The sequence below is a fragment of the Crotalus tigris genome, unplaced genomic scaffold (assembly GCF_016545835.1).
Source record: "Crotalus tigris isolate CLP2741 ecotype Arizona unplaced genomic scaffold, ASM1654583v1 scf7180000024115.3125172, whole genome shotgun sequence".
In the NCBI taxonomy this organism is placed as follows: domain Eukaryota; kingdom Metazoa; phylum Chordata; class Lepidosauria; order Squamata; family Viperidae; genus Crotalus; species Crotalus tigris.
Genome location: NW_024100392.1, coordinates 596559 through 618983, shown reverse-complemented (window position 1 = coordinate 618983; position 22425 = coordinate 596559). Strand labels below are relative to the sequence as shown.

The 22425-nt window shown below is 38.4% G+C and overlaps 1 protein-coding gene and 1 long non-coding RNA gene across 8 annotated transcripts in view; one reads left to right on the top strand and one right to left on the bottom strand.

Annotated features, from left to right (window-relative positions):
- The window catches only part of ST3GAL6 (ST3 beta-galactoside alpha-2,3-sialyltransferase 6), a 74422-nt gene that overhangs the window by 40863 nt on the left and 11134 nt on the right, over positions 1-22425 (bottom strand). For 2 of the 7 annotated variants that reach the window (XM_039322439.1, XM_039322431.1), the window contains 2 exons: positions 6227-6266; positions 3993-4026 (listed from right to left, as the gene is read on the bottom strand). The exons of 1 other annotated variant lie outside the window; for it this stretch is intronic. In XM_039322439.1, the coding sequence (XP_039178373.1) occupies positions 3993-4026; positions 6227-6244 (52 nt within the window). In that variant the 5' untranslated portion in view covers positions 6245-6266. Of the gene's footprint in view, positions 1-33; positions 371-3992; positions 4027-6226; positions 6267-22425 lie in introns of those variants that run through there. 4 more of the 7 variants (XM_039322432.1, XM_039322436.1, XM_039322437.1 and 1 more) reach the window with 3 other exon arrangements.
- LOC120298563 lies at positions 151-22424 on the top strand. Its single transcript, XR_005554139.1, has 4 exons — positions 151-293; positions 492-542; positions 5756-5898; positions 20989-22424. It is a non-coding gene; the product is annotated as an uncharacterized LOC120298563 (long non-coding RNA).

The following is a 22425-nucleotide window of genomic DNA, read 5'->3' as shown; positions in this document are numbered from 1 at the left end:
ATCCTCGCCGTTTCCGCCTGCAGTGGCACTTACCGTGCTCTGCGTCCTTTCTTTGAAGAGCGCCGGACCTACCCTCTAGTCTACTCCTTCCACGTTCCCTTCTTGGCGACGGCCTTTCTGCTTGGCTGGGGCGCCCCTTCTCCCGCCCTGCAATTCAGGCCTGTCTACAGGGAAGGGACCAGGATCTCATCGGACAGGGAGGCCGGACGAGGAGGGCAGGCAGTTTTCATATTGAGAAAGGCGTCTGTGAGTCGAAGCTGGAACCAGATGGCCAGAGAGGCAGTGGGAAACTAGTAAGCAACCGAGGCTTCGCCTGTTGCCGCTGCTCAAAGCGCTGGGTGGGAAGACAGGAAACTTTGACTCGGGGCGACTCCGCCCCCTGGTCATTTCATTGCAAATTGCCACAACTGGATCAAAAGAGGGGAAGCGCGGCTGCATTAGGATACACGAGGCAATCTAGCCCTACAATAATACTGCATATCACCCCGCAGGTTTCTACAACTGGAAGGACGAGAGAAGCCTTTCCTTTCAAGCAATCTCTAGTAAGAACACAATCTGCATAAAGGCAGAGTCCTTGTTCTGGCTTCTTACAGAAACCCACTGTTTTATTTTAATCTTATATATAATGGAGTGTTGCCTTAACTGCCCTTAGAATTATTTAACAATAATTTCTTAAACTTGTATATCACTTGGCTGTCAGCCACTCTGAGCAGCTCCCAAAGGTCAAAAAAAAACAATAAAAGATAAGCATGATGAAGCTCTCATTCTCCCTTGCTAAAAGCCTGGGTGAAGAGGCATATCTTAACAGCTCCTAGTCTAGAGAAGGGGAGGGGGGGAGAGATCTGGGTCTTTGGAAGGGGGAACTGTCATTCCATTGGGCAGGCACTGCTATAGAGAAGGCATACTTCCAGAATCCTGATAGATGAAATATTCAAGGCAAACTTGAATCTTGGCTACCTTAGTTTGGAATGACTATTTCTGAAGAGAAAGGATATTAGTCCCTTGGAAGAGGTGTTCTGTGGATGCTTAAGCTGTTAAGGTGCCATAACCAATTCAGAGCAGAGCCACCAATTAAATAAAAAATTGAGAAGGTTTTCAGAATCAAAGTGGAGGGTATTGTCAAAATTCATCCCTACGTTGCGTGGGCAAGCCCACAGCAGGATTCAGCAAATGGAGAGAATGGACTTGATGAATAGTTAAGCCACAATTGCTTTCCATGTTATGTAAACCATTGGGTGGTTTGTTTGGTTTTGGTTTAATAGTGTTATGTTAAACCCATCAGTTGTAGCTTAATTCTACATGTGAATCAGGCCTCGGTTTTCCAAACATCCTCTGACAGATTTTAAATATTAGCCTTCCCCAACTTTCTTCTGTCATTGAGGGTGGGGTGACTGGAAAGACAAGGTCATGAGCCACCCATCTGATAGATACCACATTGATGATGGCTTGCATTTGTGCTGGGTAAAATTGGTGCTCCCAGATTTTTCAGCATTGCTTCAGAAGTAACGCATCACTTGTCTGAAAACAACAGTATCACATAATGATTTATCTATACCATTGATAAATCCAGAAGTGAATTAAAGTTAAAATATGAGAAAATCAATTTAATGGGATAGTGTAAAAGATGATCACAGAGAAGTTTGTTTCTCTAATCTCATAATGTTATAAATGTTGTAATTCCTCTATTAACAATATAAAAATTAAGCAAGTGGATTTGGATTTATATTCCTTTTGCTATTTATTTGCTTTATTATTGTAGCTGAAGCATGCAGCCTTGAAAGGGTTGAATGCAAAATTATTGTACAGGCTTATCTTCATGTCTTACCAGTTGTGGCATAAAAACATGTTACTAACCATTTTAATGATGTGTCCTCATCTTATCCCAGTCTGCTCCTAAGGCAGCCTAGAGTCATCTATAATTACTTGCTGTTAAAGTTCTTCTCTTTTTTCATCACAAATCTTGCCATACAGACTGCTATATTTTGGTGATGATGAGAACAAGAGATGACAACAACTTAGATCCTAGTGGCTGCTTCTGTTATAGGCATGCTTCAGTCACCAAATAATGCTCTCAATTACCATTTTGGCTTTGAATGAGAAAGAAATCAGACAAGTCTGTTTCTTTGGAGGAATGTGGGATGGATATAATACATGCAGGTCTTTCTGGAGATCAATATTCCCTCATCTACCCCTCTCCCCAAAATGGGCTTTGAACTTAATAAATTGGTAGTCAGAGAGGGGTGCATGATGAACCTGGAATGAGTTCACATACAAATGAAGGTCTCCACCTTCTATTACTTAGGCTCACATCTCTGGGAGTGTAGAAGATTAGAAAGGTGAGACTGGAGTTCTTCCCCCCCCCCCATCCTCCCCACCTCCCCAAGCTTCAGTTGGCAGGCCTTGGAGAAAGCTTATAAGGAGATGTCAGGCAGCTTGTGCTCCCCACCACCATTCTTCTGTGAGGGAGCAGAAGGACACAGCTGCTTCCCAGTATACATACTGTATTTACATAATGTTGAGGCCACCAACTGCAATCAATTCTGAATGGCTTATACTTTAAATGCAGGAATATTTTTTTTTAAAAAAAATAAGGAACAAATTATAGACATCAAAAAGAGAAAACTGAATAAAAACTACCTATAGGGGCTCAACAGCACCCTACTGCAAACCTGGGAGAACAATCAAGATTTCAAAGGTTTTCAGAACATAATCAGTGTGATTCTTCTCCTGAAATAGGAAATTAATAGTCCTTTAAAAAGTAAAAAAGAAAGGAAATGGTTTCTGACTGACACACAGACATAATCACTGCATCTTCCCTTTCTCCAGGTTTTCTGCCCTCCTAATTTCAGTGTGGTTAGGAATGGAAATTAGATCTTTCTTCATCAGCCAACTTGAATGAGAGGAACTGAGGGGCAGATAAACAATTAAATTTGGTCATCTTAAGGAAAAGGAAGAAGTGGCACTGCCTTTTGTTCTCCCACCCATCTTACAGTGGGCAGTGACAGGTGAAATAATCATAAATCCCAAGGTGAGGTGGCAATTCTCTCTTATTTGCAGAGATTTAGAACAAGGATTCAGCCCCCAGAACCAAATTCCCTTATGAGGTGGGAAGGCATAACAAAGAGTTTCAGCTTGTAAATAAACTTGTTTATCTCCCCATGTGGAGGTCAGAATATCCCTTCCAAAGGTTTCTTAGAAAACATCAAACTCTGTTGATGGCCCAGGTAGTCTAAACACTTGACTATCTCTTGCTTTCCCTCATTTCTAACATGCAGCTATTGAGTTATCATTTATCAACCAATCTGATGATTCTGAAATCAGTAAACATTAGCAGACATAAATGAAAGCCATGTTTAGGGTGCATAACAGAATAAGGAAGTACAATGTCAGGTAAGTTGCACAAAACAAAATACTGTAGTGGCAGAGAGAGGAGTAAGTATTGAGAAACACGGGATATATTACAATTATTAACAAGGTTTCTTTGTTGAAATTTCAATCTTACACAATTCCCAGAAAAATAAGCCAGTTAGAAATAACTATGAGCAGGGACAATTGAGTTCTTTTCCTAAATCAGCTGCTATTTGTACCTAATAAGGTAAGCAGGAAAGTGATGCATCTGATCACTTTTTGATAAAAGTACTTACTTTTCTGCCACTTTTTTCTTCAAAGAGAACATCCCTTTAGCAACAGATCAATAAAACTTCAAAGCATGCTTACTGTTGCAAAACAGGTTGTATTACCTATAAATTGGGATCAGGAGGGGGAAAAAATCTATTCCAGTGATGGGAAAAGGAGACGGGACTGATAAACAACTTCCATTAAATAACTAAGCTCTGTAGCTTTTATCTCTGAAATGCATAGCTTCAGTTTTAGCTATTTGACAGAGGGAAAGCAAGAAGATCAAAATGCTTTCAAAGACTGCTTGAATAATCAGCAGAGAATCCCTAGTTTTAAAAGTATGCTAAAGAATATATGAACTGAAGATTGCTCACCCATCATTTTGTATTGATTCCTAGCCTTTCGATTCTGTGAATGACAAATCTTGTATTTAGCAGAGATTATGTTGTTGTTATCAGCTTTGCACATGAATCTTGGTTTCCAGGTCTTGAAGCACAACTGATTGTGTCTCACCTTCCATTGAAGTAAAACGAGAAACCACCTACGCAATATTGAATGCTGCTGTGGGAAGCATCATACATAGATAGGGCAATGCGTATTAAAAAATGAAATACAGTGCTGTAGATACTCCTTAATTTAGAAAAATAATCCTAGAAACAACTTTCATCTTACCATTTTTTTAAAAATGATAATGGTGAAAAGGATTATAGTTACTATTATAATAGTAAAAGAATATGGCAATGCAATTGACTAAAAACTAATCATATTCATTAAGGCATATTCCAAGTAAATAGGTATAGGACTACACTCTAAACAATGAGAAAAGAAACAAAACAAGATACAATAAAGTACACTATGTATATGAGCAGTATATTATATAAATCACAATGGCTTAATGACATAGCATTCTAAGGCAAAATCAAACACATTTGGGGGTCACATAATAGGTGAATATTTTGATAAGGAGTTCTAGTCTTGCTGTAGGCAGTCACTTTCTCTCAAACCACCCCACCCCACACAGTTGTTGTTGTGGGAAAATAGGAGGACAAAGGAGTATTAATATGGTCACCGCCTTATTTATAAAAGTAATAAAAGTGAAATAAAAATCTAATAAATAAATGAATATTTTTGTTTTAAAAAGTTTGCTGCCTATTGTAAGGATGCTGGGGCAAAACTGATTTGAGGGCCTTCCTGAATACAAAAACGATGCTTGTGTCCCACTAAAACAGTGGTTCTCAACCCTTCTAATGCCGTGACCCCATAATACAGTTCCGCATGTTGTGGTGACCCCCAAGTGGGTGTGGCCACCAATAAGAGGGAGTAGGACAACTAGGGAAAAGGGGAAAAAAATGGCGGACTGCGTTGTTTGGCGACCCCCGTGAAATGGTCATTCGACCTCAAATGGGGTCCCGACCCACAGGTTGAGAACCACTGCACTAAAAAGATCTGTCTTATAATCCAACTCCATGTAATATTTTTTGGGGGAGGGAGAGAATTCAAAGCAGGCCTTCCTTTGGTAGTTGAACCAAAGGAATAGAATCATGCTAAGCAAACCAGCCCGACACAGCCTGGGTTACGCTTATAGGAGCTTCATATTATTACTATAATGGTGCCTGCATAGCATTGCCTTTTGAGGATACTAACAAACAGTTGATTCAAAAGGCGGTTGCCTGCTTGTTGACAAGTTAGAAGACAGATTAGAAATGATTTAGCATGAGAATGCTAAATTAGAAACACTGTTACTAGCCAATAGGTTTCAGATTTAATGTGCTGGTAACATTATATAAAATCATCTATGGTCCATGTCTTGCTGCCTACAGGACCATTTGCTCAGTCTAGATTGGTATACTTCTGATTGCCTCCCTGCGAGATGTTAATTATATTCCAGCTGTATGGAACACTTTTCTTGCCAGTCAGAATGGCCCCTTCTCTATTATTTTTTAGAATATGGAAAATAACACCATTCTATTAGATTTTAGGATACACAGTTAATCCTCAATTTACAACCGTAATTGTCCCCTTAATTGAAATCATAAAGCAGATCATGATGTGATTGATCAATTTTATGGCCTTTTTTGTGGTGGAACACCCAGGTCATTAAGAGAACCGTTGTCTATATTGCATTTTTTCTCCCCAGAAACCAGAAGTAAGTGGCAATTTCTGGAAGAAATAAATCGTGGACATGTGCTGCAAAAGGCTGCAAATGCAGGCTGGTTACCAAAATGCTGTCACATTACCGCAAGGGGAAGGTGGATGCTGGAACTTCAAATGGAATTAATTGTAAGTCCATTTTGGAGTGTCTGTTGTATCTTCAAATGGTTGTCAACTGACTGGTCTTAAGTCGAGGACCACCTAGTTGTTAAAGCTGATAACTGCTGGTTTTTTATGTATCATTTACTAGAGTAGGATAAATTTTCACCACAATGAAAAATGAAAAAAATAAAACTTTTAAATCTAGGGTAATATGTCTATTCTTTGGTATACGCAGTTTTTATTTGGATATGATATGCTACTGGTAAACTTGGAGTTTGATTTTATTTCTAGTTGAGGGAAATCACTGAATTCTTTTAGAATTTCATAAGAATAAAAATTAGGAACTGGGACCTACTTGTAGCCTTAGATGCATCAGAAGGGAAGAAATTCTGGTCCTATTAGTAAAAAGAAGAAAAGAAAAGAAAAATCATGACATTAATAATAGTGTGTTAGCATTAAAATGTTAAAACGGATTTCTACCCTGCCTGGTTCTGTCTCTCTTCTTTCCTGTCCCTCTTTTCCTATTCCATATGCTGGTTTTTACTGCTACAAGCAAATAGCAATTACTATGCAATTGTTAAGAGAACTGCAGACATTCTGTCCAAGTGTGATCTTTACAATCTAAGAAAAAAAGCTAAATGACCCACGTGACAGTACTGAATAGTCGGCTTCAATTTTATATCCTTGATAATATGGTTTTATGATACTTGGAACAAATCCTTATTTGCAATAGGTTTTAGTTTATTTATTTAGCAAAATAATATAGCCACTATCCCATAAAGGGTGTTTCTGGGTGGCATACAACAATTAAATGAAAAATAATGTTTTAAAACAGGATTGTTAAAAATACAAACCACCAGGCACAGGAGAGATTATATATTAACAACGATGAAGCCATTTTACAATGTCACTTGTCCAGATGCCAAAACGTTGCTTATCAATATTTCCGTAAGCTTATTGCCTGGGTTCACAGAGCTCCTTGTGCTTGCCAAAAGTTTATTTAATGAAGGATTACTATTTTTTTAAAAAACATGTCAAACCAATTTGTTATTTGGTACAGTGCTTTGATCTCGGATTCATTATAGCTTACAATGCTTTTCTTATTCTTTTAAAAATAGCATCCCAAATATATTTATAGAAATATTGGCATGGTCTACTCATAAAAATAAACTCAAGGTTAAGTTTGGCATTCTGTGTCATAAGCAACCAAGCAGATGTGTTTAGAAAATATACAAACATGGACAGAAAATCTCCAATATCCAAACCCCACTCACAATACGGTAACAGCTGAGTCTTATTTCTTTCAAGAAATAATATTGTTCTTCTGGCAAAGAGATATTGCTGATATCTCTGACATCAAGAAATTAGGAGGGTAAGTAGCAAACTGTCAGTACCATGTCCCTCAGCATCTGTTTCTTAATTTACTTTGCGTAACAATAGGGCCCAGCTTGCAATTTTCCACTCCCTTTTCTTTTAAATGTCTCTTTCACTTGCTGTCTGTCTCCTGCTTTGAGCTTTTCCTCTGCAGTTGGGTTTATGTGGCATTATAATAGTAGTTTTTATCACTGAGTCATGTCAGACTCTTTGCAACTTCATAGGCAAGTGCTCTCCATGCTACACTGTCAGGCTCAGCTTCTTCCAGTTGTTGGATGTTCAGCTTTGTATCAGCTTTGATGTTATCAAGCCAGCATGTTCTTTGCTTGCCCCTTCTTCTTGATCCACTCACCATTTGTAGCATCATTGACTTCTCCAATGAATTTGCACGCGTGCCATGGCCAAAGTAAATCAAATGTAGCCTTGTGATTTTGGCTTCTAATGATGTTTCTACTTTTATATGATTCAGCAGCTTTCTGATGGTTACTCTGGCTATCCATGGTATATGTGACATTATACTGTCATAATATCCTATGTTTGGCTTTGGATGAGCATATTCTGTGAATTCAGCCACTTTGCTTTGTAAACCATGGTTATCATTAATGTGTATGAATGCTAATTCAACAAACCATTGTTAAATTAAAATCTGACTTTTATGTGAATTGGTATTATGTTCCATTTCTTATTCATTTTGACTTTTGGACTTTGAGACATCAAGTTGCCTAACACAACCATGCCCTCATCGTTTCTATTTAATATCTATCCTTCATCAGTCTTAATCAGGGCAAATCCATTCATCTATTGCAGCCTTGCTTATAAATGAGGTGACATTTTATTATGAATTTTGAACTCATATTTTTGAATTTATATTCTTAGTAAATTGTGACATGACCTAGCTTTGCATTCAATAAATAAATACTATTGGAATATTCATGAGCAGGAAGAGTCATGTGGTAACTCAGTCAGCCAATATGAAGAAAGTGCTACTGAGTCTGTGCAAAAGGGTATTAAGTTAGGAGCTGGATTTCCAGTCTCAGGTTTGTCTCTGTAAGAAGTCTTCAACTGAGCTATGTTGCTGTAAAGAAGAATGTATGGTATTGTAAATATTTTGATATAAATATAAAGAAGTTATTTTGAATCAACTAAATGCAGTCAGCTGTGAGAGCTTCTGATTTATTTTTCACCAACAGAGAAATTAAAATTCTCTAGCAGGTTATGGGCCCAGAGCTTACTAAGGACTGCATTGTAATTTAAAGCTGGAAGAAATTGCCTGTGTTTAGAAAGTATAAGAACAAGGCAGAATTAGCAGAATGGCTGCAATGGAATTTAAGGAAAGCTCTGTGCCACATTTGGGCTAGAAAAATTACATTGTGCGGGCTGCAAAAATGGAATTTTTGAAAGCAAAAGAGCTGTGGTATATCATAGAAAATCCACCACAAGTGTTTGAAACTGCTGATCAGAAAAGTCATGATCAAGCAATGGCTTATCTCATCTTGAATTTAGATGATGAACAATTTCTAAATGTTGCAAATTTAAACACTGCAAAGGAGATTTGGTTGAAGTTGAGAGCTGTGCACATGAATGTTTCTGCATGCAATATAGTGCAATTGTCAAGAAAACTTTACAGGCCCTGTTTGCAACCAGGTGAATCTGTGGAACAGCATTTAAAATGCAAAGTTTATTTTTGGACTTAGAACAACGTGGGATTAAATTCCCTGAGTCCCAGAAGGTTTTATTGGTGTTGAACAGTTTAGATAAAACCTGGGACACAGTTTCTGCAATATTTGAGTGTAAAGAAGAGTAAGACTTAAATTTTGAGGCTTTAAAGGCATGTTTGCTTAATGAAGAAGAAAAGCAACATTTTAGAAGCAGCTACTAGGAGGTGAAATTACTGAGGAAGGGGTCCAGACTGCAAGTCTCTGGAGAAGAAACATTTTGTAAGCAGAGAGCTCAGCTAGAAAAGAATTGCTACATTTGTGGAGCAAAGACACATCTGAAAAGGAAGGACATTTGTGCAAGCAAAAAAGACTGATTTGCAAAAGGAACATTTTGGTGTTGCAAAAGTTTGCTATAGCAACAACAGAGACAAGTGGCTAATAGATAGTGGGGCAAGTCAAACAATTATTAATGACTCTGAATTATTTTGCAGGTTTGTTCCAGTAGCACAAGAAGCTGTGGCTTTGGCAAATGGCCAGAAAGCAAAAGTTATCAGAAGAGGCAATATAAAAATTCTATATTTGGAATCAAAGTTTACCAATGTGCTTTGTGTACCTGAGATGGAACATAATTTGTTAAGTGTGTCTAATTTAGACAAACAAGGTTTTGAGATCATTTTTGTAAATGGGAAGTGTCTCATTAAAAGGAATGGGAATATTTGTGCAGAAGGCATAAAGGAAGATAATCTATATGTATTGCAGGGACAAAAGATTCAATGTTCCCATATATTTAAGAATGTTGCAGAGCATGATTCGTGTGTTCATCTTCTACATAGAAGACTTGGCCATGCAAGCTTTAAAGTTTTGCAGCAAATGCAAGAGTTTGCAGAAGGGCTAAATTTGAAGGGATGCAAAACATATTTGACTGTGCAGTATGCAAAGCATCGAAGTCAAAGGCATTCCCAGTTAGTAAATATAGCACAAGACAAACAAAAAGAGCTCTAGAGCTGGTCCATGCAGATCTGGTGGGACCTATGCAAGCCAGTTTGGGAGGAGCAAAATATGCACTGGTAATTATTGATGATTATGGCAGGTATAGTTTTTGCTACTTGCTTAAAGCAAAGACAGAGGTGCTACAACAATTCAAACAGTGGGTACGTTTTGTAGAGAGAAGGTACAGACAACAAGTGTATCAGTTGCAAACTGACAGAGGTACTGAATTTATGTCAACTAAATTCCAACAATGGTTGGGGCAGTTGGGGATAAGACACAGACATACAAATCCTTACACAGCAGCAGAGAATGGTGTAGCTGAAAGAAGGAATGGTGTTTTGTAAACAATGAAAGATTCATTATTAGAGGATTCTGGTATGAGCAGGTCATATTGGGGAGAAGCCATATTGACTGCCAATTATATAGTTAACAGGCTGTGGAGTTCCTCCATTAATAATACTCCATATGCCATTCTATATGGGAGAAAGCCATCATTGGCACATTTGAGAATTTTTGGAAGTACTGCATGGGTACATATTCCGAAGGCAATCAGAAGAAAGGGACAGCAAAAGGCAAGAAAGCTCAGGTTTGTGGGCTATGAGCCAGGGTCAAAAGGATATCGCTTTAGCGATGGAAGTAAAAGAATTGTAATTTCAAGGTCTGCTAATTTTGCAGAACAAAATTGGGACAGAATTAATGCAAATGCTGGGTATGTCTCACTTAATGACAGTGATCTATTTAACGACAATAACTCATCTAATGACAAAAAAATGATTATTGAAGATGTCAATATTCAGGGAGGAGAGGCTGAACAAGACATGAAGCCAGATAGACTTGAGACACAGGAGCAGTTAATACCACATAGGTCAGAGCGATGTAATAAAGGAATTCCGCCTGACAGGTATTCTGCCAGCAAGGTAAAGGTTTGCAATGTGTGGTATGAGCCAAGAAGTTATAAAGAGGTGTTGGCATTACCAAAAGCTGAACAAGAAAGATGGAAGGAGGCCATGGATAAAGAGATGAAATCCATGGGAGACCATGAAGTATTTAAATCAGTGACTTTGCCACAGGGAACCAAAGCTATGGGTTGTAAATGGGTATATAAGAAAAAGGTATTGCCAAATAATAATGAACAGTATAAGGCCAGGTTAGTGGCACAAGGTTTTTCACAATTAAAGAATGTGCACTACGATGAAGTATTTGCGCCAACTGTGAAAAGTGAGAGTATAAGATTAGCACTGGCATTGGCAACGGCATATAAGCATAAAATCTGGCACTTTGATATCACAACTGCATTCCTCAATGCTGAGTTAGAGGAAGAAATTTATATGATCCAAGCACCAGGATATGAAATTGCAAAACCTAACATGGTGTATAAATTAAACAAGGCTATTTATGGGCTGAAGCAGTCAGCCAGAAACTGGAATATCTGTTTAGATATTGCTTTAAAGGGTCTTGGATTTAAGAGTTGCAAAGCTGATAATTATATGTATACTGGACAGTTACAAGGAGGGAATTGTTTACTGTTATCATTTGTGGATGATCTTTGCTTCATCGCAAAGGATGCATCACAAGTCAAGGAATTTGCTGATAAATTAGGAAAGAAATTTGAATTAAAGAATTTGGGAGAAATAAAGAATTATCTTGGTGTAGAGATACAGAAAAATGAAAAAGGTGGTTATATTCTCAGTCAAAGGAGAAAAATTGAGCAGTTATTGGAGAAATATAATATGAAAGATAGCAATAGTGCTCCCACACCCATGAGTACGGATTTTTATAATAGTTTAAGTGCAGACAAAGGTGAAACCTGTGATCAAGAGATATATCACTCAGCAATAGGGAGTTTGTTATATCTATCACAGTGGTCCAGACCAGACATAGCTTGTGCATTAAGCATTTTGAGTCATTTTACTGCTGCACCTACAAAGTTACATTGGATGGGTGTAAAAAGGGTTCTCAGATATTTAAAGGGAACCATAAATTTGGGTCTTCAAATACAGATTACTGAGGAATTGAAATTAAAGTGTTATGTCGATAGTGACTATGCAAATGATATAAACACAAGGAAATCAAATTCTGGGATTATAATATTGTTTGGAGGGACTCTGATTGGATGGAAGTCCAGAAAACAAACAACTGTTGCTATTTCAACAGCGGAAACAGAGTTTATTGCTTTATCTCAGTGGTTCTCAACCTTTTTAATGCCACGACCCTCAACCAGTCGTAAGTCGAGGACTACTCAACCGGTCGTAAGTCGAGGACTACTCAACTGGTGCAGCACCGTTTGCAGAATGGGACTTTTGGCGGGCTCAGCAGGGCAGAGACAGCCTGGACAATTCCTATTGGCTTTTGAAAGCCAATAGAATTAGACTCTATTCAAGAGAGTCTATTCTATTGGCTTTCAAAAGCCAATAGAATAAAAGGGAGTAGCACAGCTAAGGAAAAGGGGAAAAAATGGTGGACTGCGTTGTTTGGCCACCCCCGTGAAATGGTCGTTCGATCCCAAATGAGGTCCCGACCCACAGGTTGAAAACCACTGCTTTATCTGAATTGTGTTCTGAAGTAACATGGTATGTACAGTTGTTGCAAGATTTAAATATTAATGTAAAAGAATCTGTAAAAGTATTTGAAGACAATGCTGCCTGTATAAAAATGGCAACTGGTGACAGGGTAAAGAACAGAAGTAAACATGTAGACATTAAGTATTGTAACATCAGGGAAGCTGTAAAAGGAAAATTGATTAGTTTACATCATTGTTCTTCTGAGGATAATTTGGCAGACATGATGACTAAACCATTGGGTGGTGTTCACTATGGAGAATGTATTAAGTCAATAGGTCTGATGTCTCTTCCTATCATGAAGGGAGGAGTGTTGGAATATTCATGAGCAGGAAGAGTCATGTGGTAACTCAGTCAGCCAATATGAAGAAAGTGCTGCTGAGTCTGTGCAAAAGGGTATTGAGTTAGGAGCTGGATTTCCAGTCTCAGGTTTGTCTCTGTATCTCTTTCTGTAAGAAGTCTTCAATTGAGCTATGTTGCTGTAAAGAAGAATGTATGGTATTGTAAATATTTTGATATAAATATAAAGAAGTTATTCTGAATCAACTAAATGCAGTCAACTGTGAAAGCTTCTAATTTATTTTTCACCAACTGTATGTATTTATTAGAGAATTAAAATTCTCTAATAAATACATACAGTTTTGCTGAGCTACTGAAGAGATAAAAACTTGTGTATCTTTTTTCTACAAATCTCAAATGAACACCCAGAAAAATAAAGCAATAATTAACAAAAAAAAACTTTTCCAAGTAAGAGGTCAGAGTCATGGCTCTCTGTCTTCATGATTGCCTTATATGTTAAATAGGTAGAAGTAGAATGGAGTCACATATTTTATACCATGTCTTTCTGAGTAAGCCACAGTTGGTTGACTTGTGCATAGTGCTAAACCATAAACCAAACACAGTGAACCATAATCATTGGAGTCATAAAATATGCTAAGCCACACTAAACAAACCACAATGCAATTTGTAAATTCAACAGTTTAATTTCATACCAGATTATTTTCAAATATAATCTGACACTTTGGCAAGTACACAGCAATGGCCCTCATGCCTGTGAACAAAAGTTTTAAAAAGACAAGAAAAGCCCAACAATTCAGCAACAACAATAGATGACAGTGAGTATGAACCAAATCCTAAAATGAAGGAAAGTTAAGCTAAAAGCTCCAAAATGTGTAATTTTTCCTCATAGAGATTAATAATCACATTTGACAATCAGCCAGGGAAATCCACTGATATGTGACTTACTTCACATTTTCCACTAAAATTAAACCATAATAGGATGTGTGAATTCAGCCATATAATGTTACTGGCCCAAGGCATAAAGGTATGATCCAAATGTACTTTAAATGAAAGTTTTGCCACAGTCATGAGATTTCACAATAGAGGGCAGGAAAAGTATGTCTAAGAAAATCATGTGAGTTCTACTTTACCTCAAGTACTCTGTAGGCAAACTTTTTCATGGTAGTATTTAAATATTTGTTTACTTCATTATTCAACCTGAGATTCTACAAAAAAGTATTTGAAAAGCCTGAGAAATTAGTTTAAAAAGTTATTAAGATTTAATTGAAAGAATCTGAACCAAACAACCACCAATAGTATTTGTATATTGTATAATAGTTTGTAGTAGAACAAAGCAAAGAAAACTTTATTACTGAGCAAACTGTTTGCTGTGATAATATACATACTTCGTTATGTACTTTGTTAGCTCAATAAAGAAGTTAATACAATAAGTCAATATCAAGTTCTGTGTATTCAAAGTACACTGACTAGCTCTGTAAATAAAGAAATGGAGAAATATAATACCTATTACAAGACAATGTATCTTTGCTGAAAACCATAATGCCTGTGCCAAAAGATCCTGTCATGTTTTTGCTTCTAATGCTAACTCATTATTTGAATTTATTCCTGAACTAAATAACATGTTATTGTAAAATAAATGATCAGCATGACTTAACCGTATAGCAAACTTGGTTATTATGCTGCTAAAATACTTCTTGTAGAGTAATGGTCCCTGACCCTAGATCTGTGGATTGATAACGGTCTATGGACTGTTGGGAACTGGGCCATGCAAGGGATGAGGGAGCATGTGAAGCTCCATTTGCACAAGCAGTGGGGGGTATGCGCAACCATCCCTTCCCCCCCCCCCGCTGCTTCATGGAGCCAGAAAGGTTGGGAACTGCTGTTCTAGACGAGAAATAATAAGGAATGGATGCAATCTTGGGGGGGGGGGAGAATCAGTTTTACTAGGCTGCTATTATCTGAGTTATAAAAATCCTAATGGAGGTAAGGAAATCATGTAACATGAGTTGCTGCCATCTAGTGGTTCTCAAAATGTTTGCAACCCAGATATGACAGCTTTAGCTCATACAATGATAAAACTAAATAACTTAGATCTTGGGAGTCCTACCCAATCCACTGATTTCTATGCATTTTTAAGTGAAATAACATTTTCATTCTTTTGAAGTTTTTAAAACTTGTTCTGTATCCTAAGATGTGTGTTTTGTACATTTTTTAAAATGAATAATTATGAACATTATAAAAACTTATCAATAAATCATATAAAATACTATTTGGAATATATACACTAATAAACATTAAAATACACCTTAAACTTCCAATTAATGTTAATTGGGAAGGACAACCACTCAAGCTTCCCACAACACACAAAGTATCTCCCAATGGTTAGGGACTATGTTGGAGTAGGATTATAATGGCAGGTTTTATATTCTAGTCATCCAGTCGTCATGGCTTTAGCATGTAAAATGCTAAAATTTTAAAGTTTTTTCAAAACCAATAGCATTTGGTGACTCAAATAAATCTGAATGGAGTAAACCAAAGTTAAACTCCTAGGCTGGGTTTATTGATTGCACTAAGCCTTTGCTTGGATTTGTTTAATGTATTGTTTGAATCAAGCCATTGAAGTTTCTAACCCATGATGTATGGCTTTGTGTGTTATGTGAACCCAACTAACTGTGGCTTATTTCAACATAGAAAAATAAAACATAGCTTATTGCAATAGGTCAGTGGTGTCAAACTACCAGCCCACAGGCCGAATGCGTCACGCCAAAACCGCGCCCATCCCAAATGAGCCGAGGTGGCGCAGCAGTTAGAGTGCAGTACTGCAGGCCACTTTAGCTGACTGTGTTCAGCAGGTCAGCGGTTCAAATCTCACCGGCTCAAGGTTGACTCAGCCTTCCATCCTTCCGAGGTAGGTAAAATGAGGACCCAGATTGTTGGGGGCAATGTAAATATATATATACATTGCTTACTGGTGTACACCGCTTAGAGAGTGCTTGCACTTAAATAAATAAATAAATAAATTGCCGGCAATGGGAAAAAAGTCTCAATATGTTGCAACACATCATGTGATGTAGCAAGTTTGACACCCGTGCAATAGGTGAACAAGCCCTAAGTTTTTAATATCTGTCATAAAATTTACATAAGAAACAGGATCTTTAAAAATAACTGAAAAAGTAATATCACATTTACATTGCAATCTTATGTGCATTTATATATTTTGCAATAAATTGTTAACTATGAAGCTGATTTACAGTTAAAACTCTATGCAGTTAATACTGTATGACTTAGTATGTGCCCTTTATTTTTATTCAAATAAAGATTAACGAATAGCAAATTCCATATTAAAGTATTAAGAATAATTTGGAAGATCTAAAACTCTAGACAAAAAATAATGACTTGGTTCTGAAAAAGTATCCAACTTGATGCAAAGCAAAATTCCCTAGATAGAATATATCAACCTTTGGTATCTGTCCCAAAACCTTTTCTTTAGTTATCCTCCATTTCATCTGCAGGAGACTGGATAGGGAAGAGAATCTAAAAAGTAGTCACCAGAGAAAATCTTGAAGTCTATGCCTACTATCATGCTTGTTTCAACATAAAAACATTTAATCATGTATAATTATTTTGTGTCTGTTATTCTAACAAGCTTAATATTGTCTGGAACTTCCACTTCTGTCTTACTGATACTTTGAGGGAATTGTTTTGGTTCATCTTTAAAGACTTTAGAAAGACACATTGACCAAGATGTAATATATTGTGATTTGTAAAAACCACCCTTTCTTATTCTAGCCCTCAATAAAATATTAGTGGATTGTACAGGAGGCAGAAGGTCTGGAAGTTAGATATTGGAGCAGATAGCCCTAACTTTTTCCATCGTTACTGTATTAGAATTGAATCATTTTAACTCCCTGGACTCTTCCTATTTTTTTTTTTTTTCAAGATCATACATGCTCCACATAAGAGGCCTTTTCCACTGCTCAGGTTGATGTGTTATTTGTCAGGGTGATAGTTGGAAGATATTATTTCCTATAAGAAAATTGTGCCTAAATTTGTTCAAATGTAGAGATCAAATCTGTATCACATGTTTTCCCAATGTGCATAACCCCCTTAAAAGAAGGAAAATCAGTAATAAACTAGTATGACAAGAAACCAAAAAGTAGGGTTTTGCTCCATAATGTGCAGCTGATGGATTGCAGAGCTCCGCGTCCCATGTCTGGTTTTGCCCTGCCAGAGGACCCTAAATGGGTCTAAAGTCACCCCAGAGAGACGACGAAGGAGGGGCCCCTCGTGGATTATGGAAAGATGGCGGTCGATCCGTTTGATCTGGGGGAAGCCCTCCAATCCGACAGGAGAAAGGCTAGTTGCATACCAGTGACTAGCCCAAGCTACCAGCAGCCAAAGTACAAAGGCATTAACTAGAACAACCATGAACAGTGTGCTTGGAACTGGGTGAGAATATTGATTTTCTCTCTTCTATTTTGTAACTGATTTCCTGGAAAAGATCCTCAAGAAGCAAAAAAATCCTCCAAAAGTGAGAACAGAGGGGACCACACCCCCACCCTTCCATAGACGGAAGCAACGACTTAATTTTTATGGGGACAGAAATAAATTGAAATGAACTTAATAATACTATAGTCTGGATAAATCTGAAAATCATGAAAACTGTTAAGACTTTACATCTAAAAGAGTATTAATAAAATTACAAAAAATAACTTTTTGTTTTAAAAGTTGGAAAATGAATGGCTGACATCTAGTGGAGGATTAGAACATAGAACAACAGCTGCATTGGCTCAGAAATTTGCAAGATGCCCAGAAATAAAGAACAACTTGTTCCTTTGAACCTCAGTGGCTTTTCACCAAATAGAGAAGAGCTGGGAACAGAGGAAAGAAAACACACTGGGCTACTCACTACAGAGTGAGAACTATATTTGTTTTAAAAACTGCTGACCTGGGATTATAAATACTTAACTGAGCTGTGATTTCTAAGCTCAAGAATTGTTTGCAGAGAAAGAAAAACCTTGACTTTTGGCTAATCTTCTAGGGGGGAATTTATTGGAAAGCTCCTAGGTAGTTAAACCTTCTGGACTCTAAATCTGACTGGCTGATAATTGTAAGACCCCTGAATGGAAGAACTACCGTATTTTCCGGTGTATAAGACGACTTTCTAAACCCTGAAAATCTTCTCAAAAGTCAGGGGTCGTCTTATACGCAGGAATATATGGGTAGCTGTTCTCTGAATTTAAAACCAATCTGCCCCCTAGTGGCCAGCCCTATTTTTTTTACAGAAATAAGCACTAACAGGCCAAAGCTTTCTAGCAGCAAAGGAGCTCCTATTGTGCTCATCTATAAACAGAAATTCAATATTGTACTGTATTTTCTGGTGTATAAGATGACTTTCTAAATCCTGAAAATCTTCTCAAAAGTTGGGGGTCGTCTTATACGCCCAGTCGCCTTATACGCCGGAATATACGGTATTATAAAATACTGCTTTTAACAGTGCTTTGATAATTGGAAGCACATTGGGTTATAAAAACCATATATAAAAGTAAGAACTATATAAGATTTGGTTGTTTGGACTTTAAGATTGGCTGGTTTGACAAGGCTAATTACACAGACTATGGTACCGGTGAAAGACTATCTGGAGGGAGGAAACAAAATGGATGTTACATACCTATTAAAAAGTGGCAGGAAACCACACCTAACACATCCTTCTGAAGGCCCTAGCCTGGAACATCAAAGATCTGTAGGAGCAATACTTCAAGACAAGGAAAATATTTTCCAGGAGGAAATGTATGCAATGCTGAGATTCAAATGACAATGGTTTCAAATAACGATGAGATTAAAAACAACTCTGATGACATAAATGAACATATCTTTAACTTAAATCTGTAACTAAAAAATTTTCAGAAAATGACAACAAAGAATAAATAAGCCAGATAACAGAATACAAACTAGAGGATAGGGACCCGAAGAGGGAAGCTATAAATGAAGAGAATTACAGTCTAATACAAACAAAAGAAAACTTGCAAGATTTTCCCACAACAATGGAAATGGAAAAGATATCTTATTTTTCAGACCTTCAAAATAAACTTGAAGATAGGAAAGAAGATCTAACAAAATGGATATAGAATACCCAGGAGAATTATTAGAATTTGGGAGACAAAAAATGCACATTATACCTAACTTGTCTTTTCTATTCCCAACAACATTCACAAAAATACAGGAAGAATTTCCTAGCAAGCTGAATACACTGACTTGGAAAACTACTTCTCAAAAGAAGAAGGCTAGAGTTAGATTGAAGAGATTTGATTCGACCTACCAGATGGAGTACTATATGATTAAACTCTGAATGGCTGAACAATCTATATAGCGAGCAAGCCCCCGAATTGGAAGATCCCCATCTCTTTCTCTTAGGACTGTGATAGATCTGTTCTCGAAACAGGCTCATTTCATTGCCTGCAAAGGACTCCCATCTGCCCAACGCCTGGCCAAATTGTTCCTGAAACATATCTACCGGCTGCATGGTGCCCCTAAGCTAATAATCTCAGACAGGGGGGTGCAATTCACAGCGAAGTTTTGGAGAAATTTCCTTTCGCTGATTGGATCATCTCAAGGGTTATCATCTGCTTTTCAACCAGTCCATCATGGCGACCGGCAAAACTGTAGCTCTGCAATAAAGATTTTAGGAAACATGCCTGAAAGTTCTTTGAAGTGCTTCATTAGTCGGAACATGTGACATAAACACTTGTTTTAATATGGTTAAAAGAATAGATAAATCATGGATTTAAAGGGGTCCTACAGTAAGAGGGATAAGATATATAAGTAGTATTCTTTATAATATATGAAATATAAAAATATTGGGATGGTGTATGTGAATAAAAAGTTTGGATATTTAAAGGTAATTAACATTGGAAGGCAGCTATGCTCACCTTATGATTGATAAGAATGGTTTGAATATAGAGGGGAAATTAAGCTTAAATAAGAATCTTGAAAACAGGATATACAGTGACTTAATAAGATGACTTTTATGAATATAATTGAAACATAAGCGGATCAGAAAAGATGTTGTATGCTGATATTACTGTTATTTGTACAAACACAAGAAAAATATTTATATTCAACTATGTATATATTGAAAGTATTAAGAACTATATTTGCTTAATGTTGATAAAAGGAAAATACTATTGGAAGAAGAGAAGATCAAAGAAATATATCATCAATTAATAGATTGATTATGGAATTATAGAAATTATTGTTTTTCAAATATATGAACCCGGACAACACACTGTTTACTAAGCACTAAAGATTGTTATTTCAAAAAATTAATAAAATGTATCAAAAAAAGAAACCAAAAGTAATGTCAAACAATTATAAAAATTAAAGGATTATCAGTTTTATTTTCTTGAGACTAATATCCATACTTGGAGGAAGGCTACAACTACAGTTTATTTAGCAACAAAGGAAAACATTTTAATAATGCCATCTAGAAAGTATAAACATATTAAAGTCAGAGGAAAAAATTAAAAACAACATTCATTTGCCCTGTAATACTGTGTTTCCCCAAAAGTAAGACCTACCCCAAAAATAAGCTCTAGCTTGATTTTTAGGGGTGGGCCTAATATAAGCCCTACCCCAAAAATAAGTCCTAGTTTTGGGGTGAGGCACAAACCTAAAAATCAAGCTGCGGTGGGGGGGTGGAGCTGCTCCACACACCCTGCACCCAGGCCTCCCATGAATCGACACCTGCCTCGTTGGCCCATATCTTCTGCAACTGCTCGCCACCACTTGTGCAGGTTGCCCTCGGCCTCCATTTCGCCATTTCTGGAAGGCCTCTGATGGCAAAATGGAGGCGGGGGGGGGGCGCCACGCATGTCAATCCGGAACTCAATTCTCAGCTGCAGAGGCATTTCCTGAAGGCCTCTGATGGCAAAATGGAGGCTGGAGATGATGCACGCAAGCGGTGGCAAGCAGACGCAGAAGTGGACCAGCTGGGCAGCGCTATCAGTGCAGCCGCCACCAGGTAAGACCATGGAAAACACACCCCGAAAATAGGACCTGGTGCCTCTTTTGAAGGAAAAAAAAAAGACCAGGTTTTATTTTGCAGGAAACACAGTAACAGATTTTATATTTTTTTGTAACATTGAAATATTGATCAACTCCATCTTATTTTATTAGTTCCTGTGAGCTGATGCAGAGTGTATGATAATCAGTTTTGTCTTTTATTTGGTCCAATACAGTAGTCCTCAACCTATGACTGGTGTCAAGCCCCTGGGCTTGCCATGAGCCGGGAGATGGGGAGCACACAGCCAGCAGTCAGCCGATGTCCGTATGGGGGCCTTGAGCACCGCCTGACTCCCGACAGTCAGCTGGGAGCCGGGTCGGCATCTGGAGTTCGGCGGGGAACCAGCGGGGCCACTATACACCGCCCGGCTCCCAACAGCCAGCTGAGAGTCGGCCCAGTGTGCGCACGTCAGCTGGGAGTCAGTGGAAACACCATGCGCTGCCCGACTCCCGAAGAGCGGCTGGGGGTCAGCCCAACCTCTGCGTGTCGGCCCGGCTCCTGGGAGTCGGCCCGGCTCCCTGCCAACAGCTGGAAGTCGGCATGGCCACCAGATGCCACGGGTGCCTCCCTCCGAGGAAACGGACAGCGGAGACGTCCCCACCATCGGCTGGACCTTTCAGCTAAGCAAGCCGGACGAGGGGGGGATTATGCCTCACCTTGGCTGCCTCTCCCTCCCGCCGGGCGCAGGGGGGAGGAGGCAGAGTGCTGCCTGGTTGCCTGAGAGAACAGCTGGAACAGCGGAGGCTACGTGGGTGCGTCTGGAGGGGGGAATGCAGACATTGAACTACGCCTTTTATCCATACGGACCGGATGCTGGCTTGCTGATTGGGGTGGGGTTGGTGGGCGGGGCACGTCTATGTAAAGCGCTGAAAGCAGTTCACTCCCAGTGCTGACTTTTTCTTTGCATTAAAGTTTGCTGGTCACCTGTTCCTTCTTTGCCTGGAGTTTGTCAGCAGCTGGCAGAGGACAGCTGACAACCGGTTACTTAGCAACTGGTCAAAGTTGTAACAGACCTTCTCAGGGGTACTTATGACCAGGTTCTGAAGTTCCAATGGCCACCATCCATGGTCAGATGACCACTTTGGGGCACTCAGCAATCAGCTCACATTTACAATTGTTTGCAGCATACCACAATTACATGACTGCATTTTATGTTTTTGCCAAAACTGGCATTCACTTCCAGATTTCAGCAAAACTAGCCCATAGCAAACAGTTAGTTCACTTAATGATCATTGTGGTTGCTTTATGACCGCAGCATGCACTTAACAAAATCCACAAAAAAGGTCATAAAATTGGGGTAACCAGGTGGGTGACCCCATTTATCAGTGGTCCCCAAACTTTCTGGCTCCGCTGACCGGCAGCAGTGGTGGGTGAAAGGGATGGTTTTGCACATATGTCTGCCACTTGCGTAGCCCAGTTCCCAACAGGCCACAGACCGGAGGTTGGGGACCCCTGCCCCTTATAACCATCACGGGCAGATTCCATGAGAGTTGTAAATCAAAGATTACCTGTATTTGGAATCAGAATTACTAGATACAGGTAGTCCTCAGTTTGAATCATTTGTTCAGCTGCAGTTATAATGGCACTAAAAAAAAGTGATTTACGACTGGTC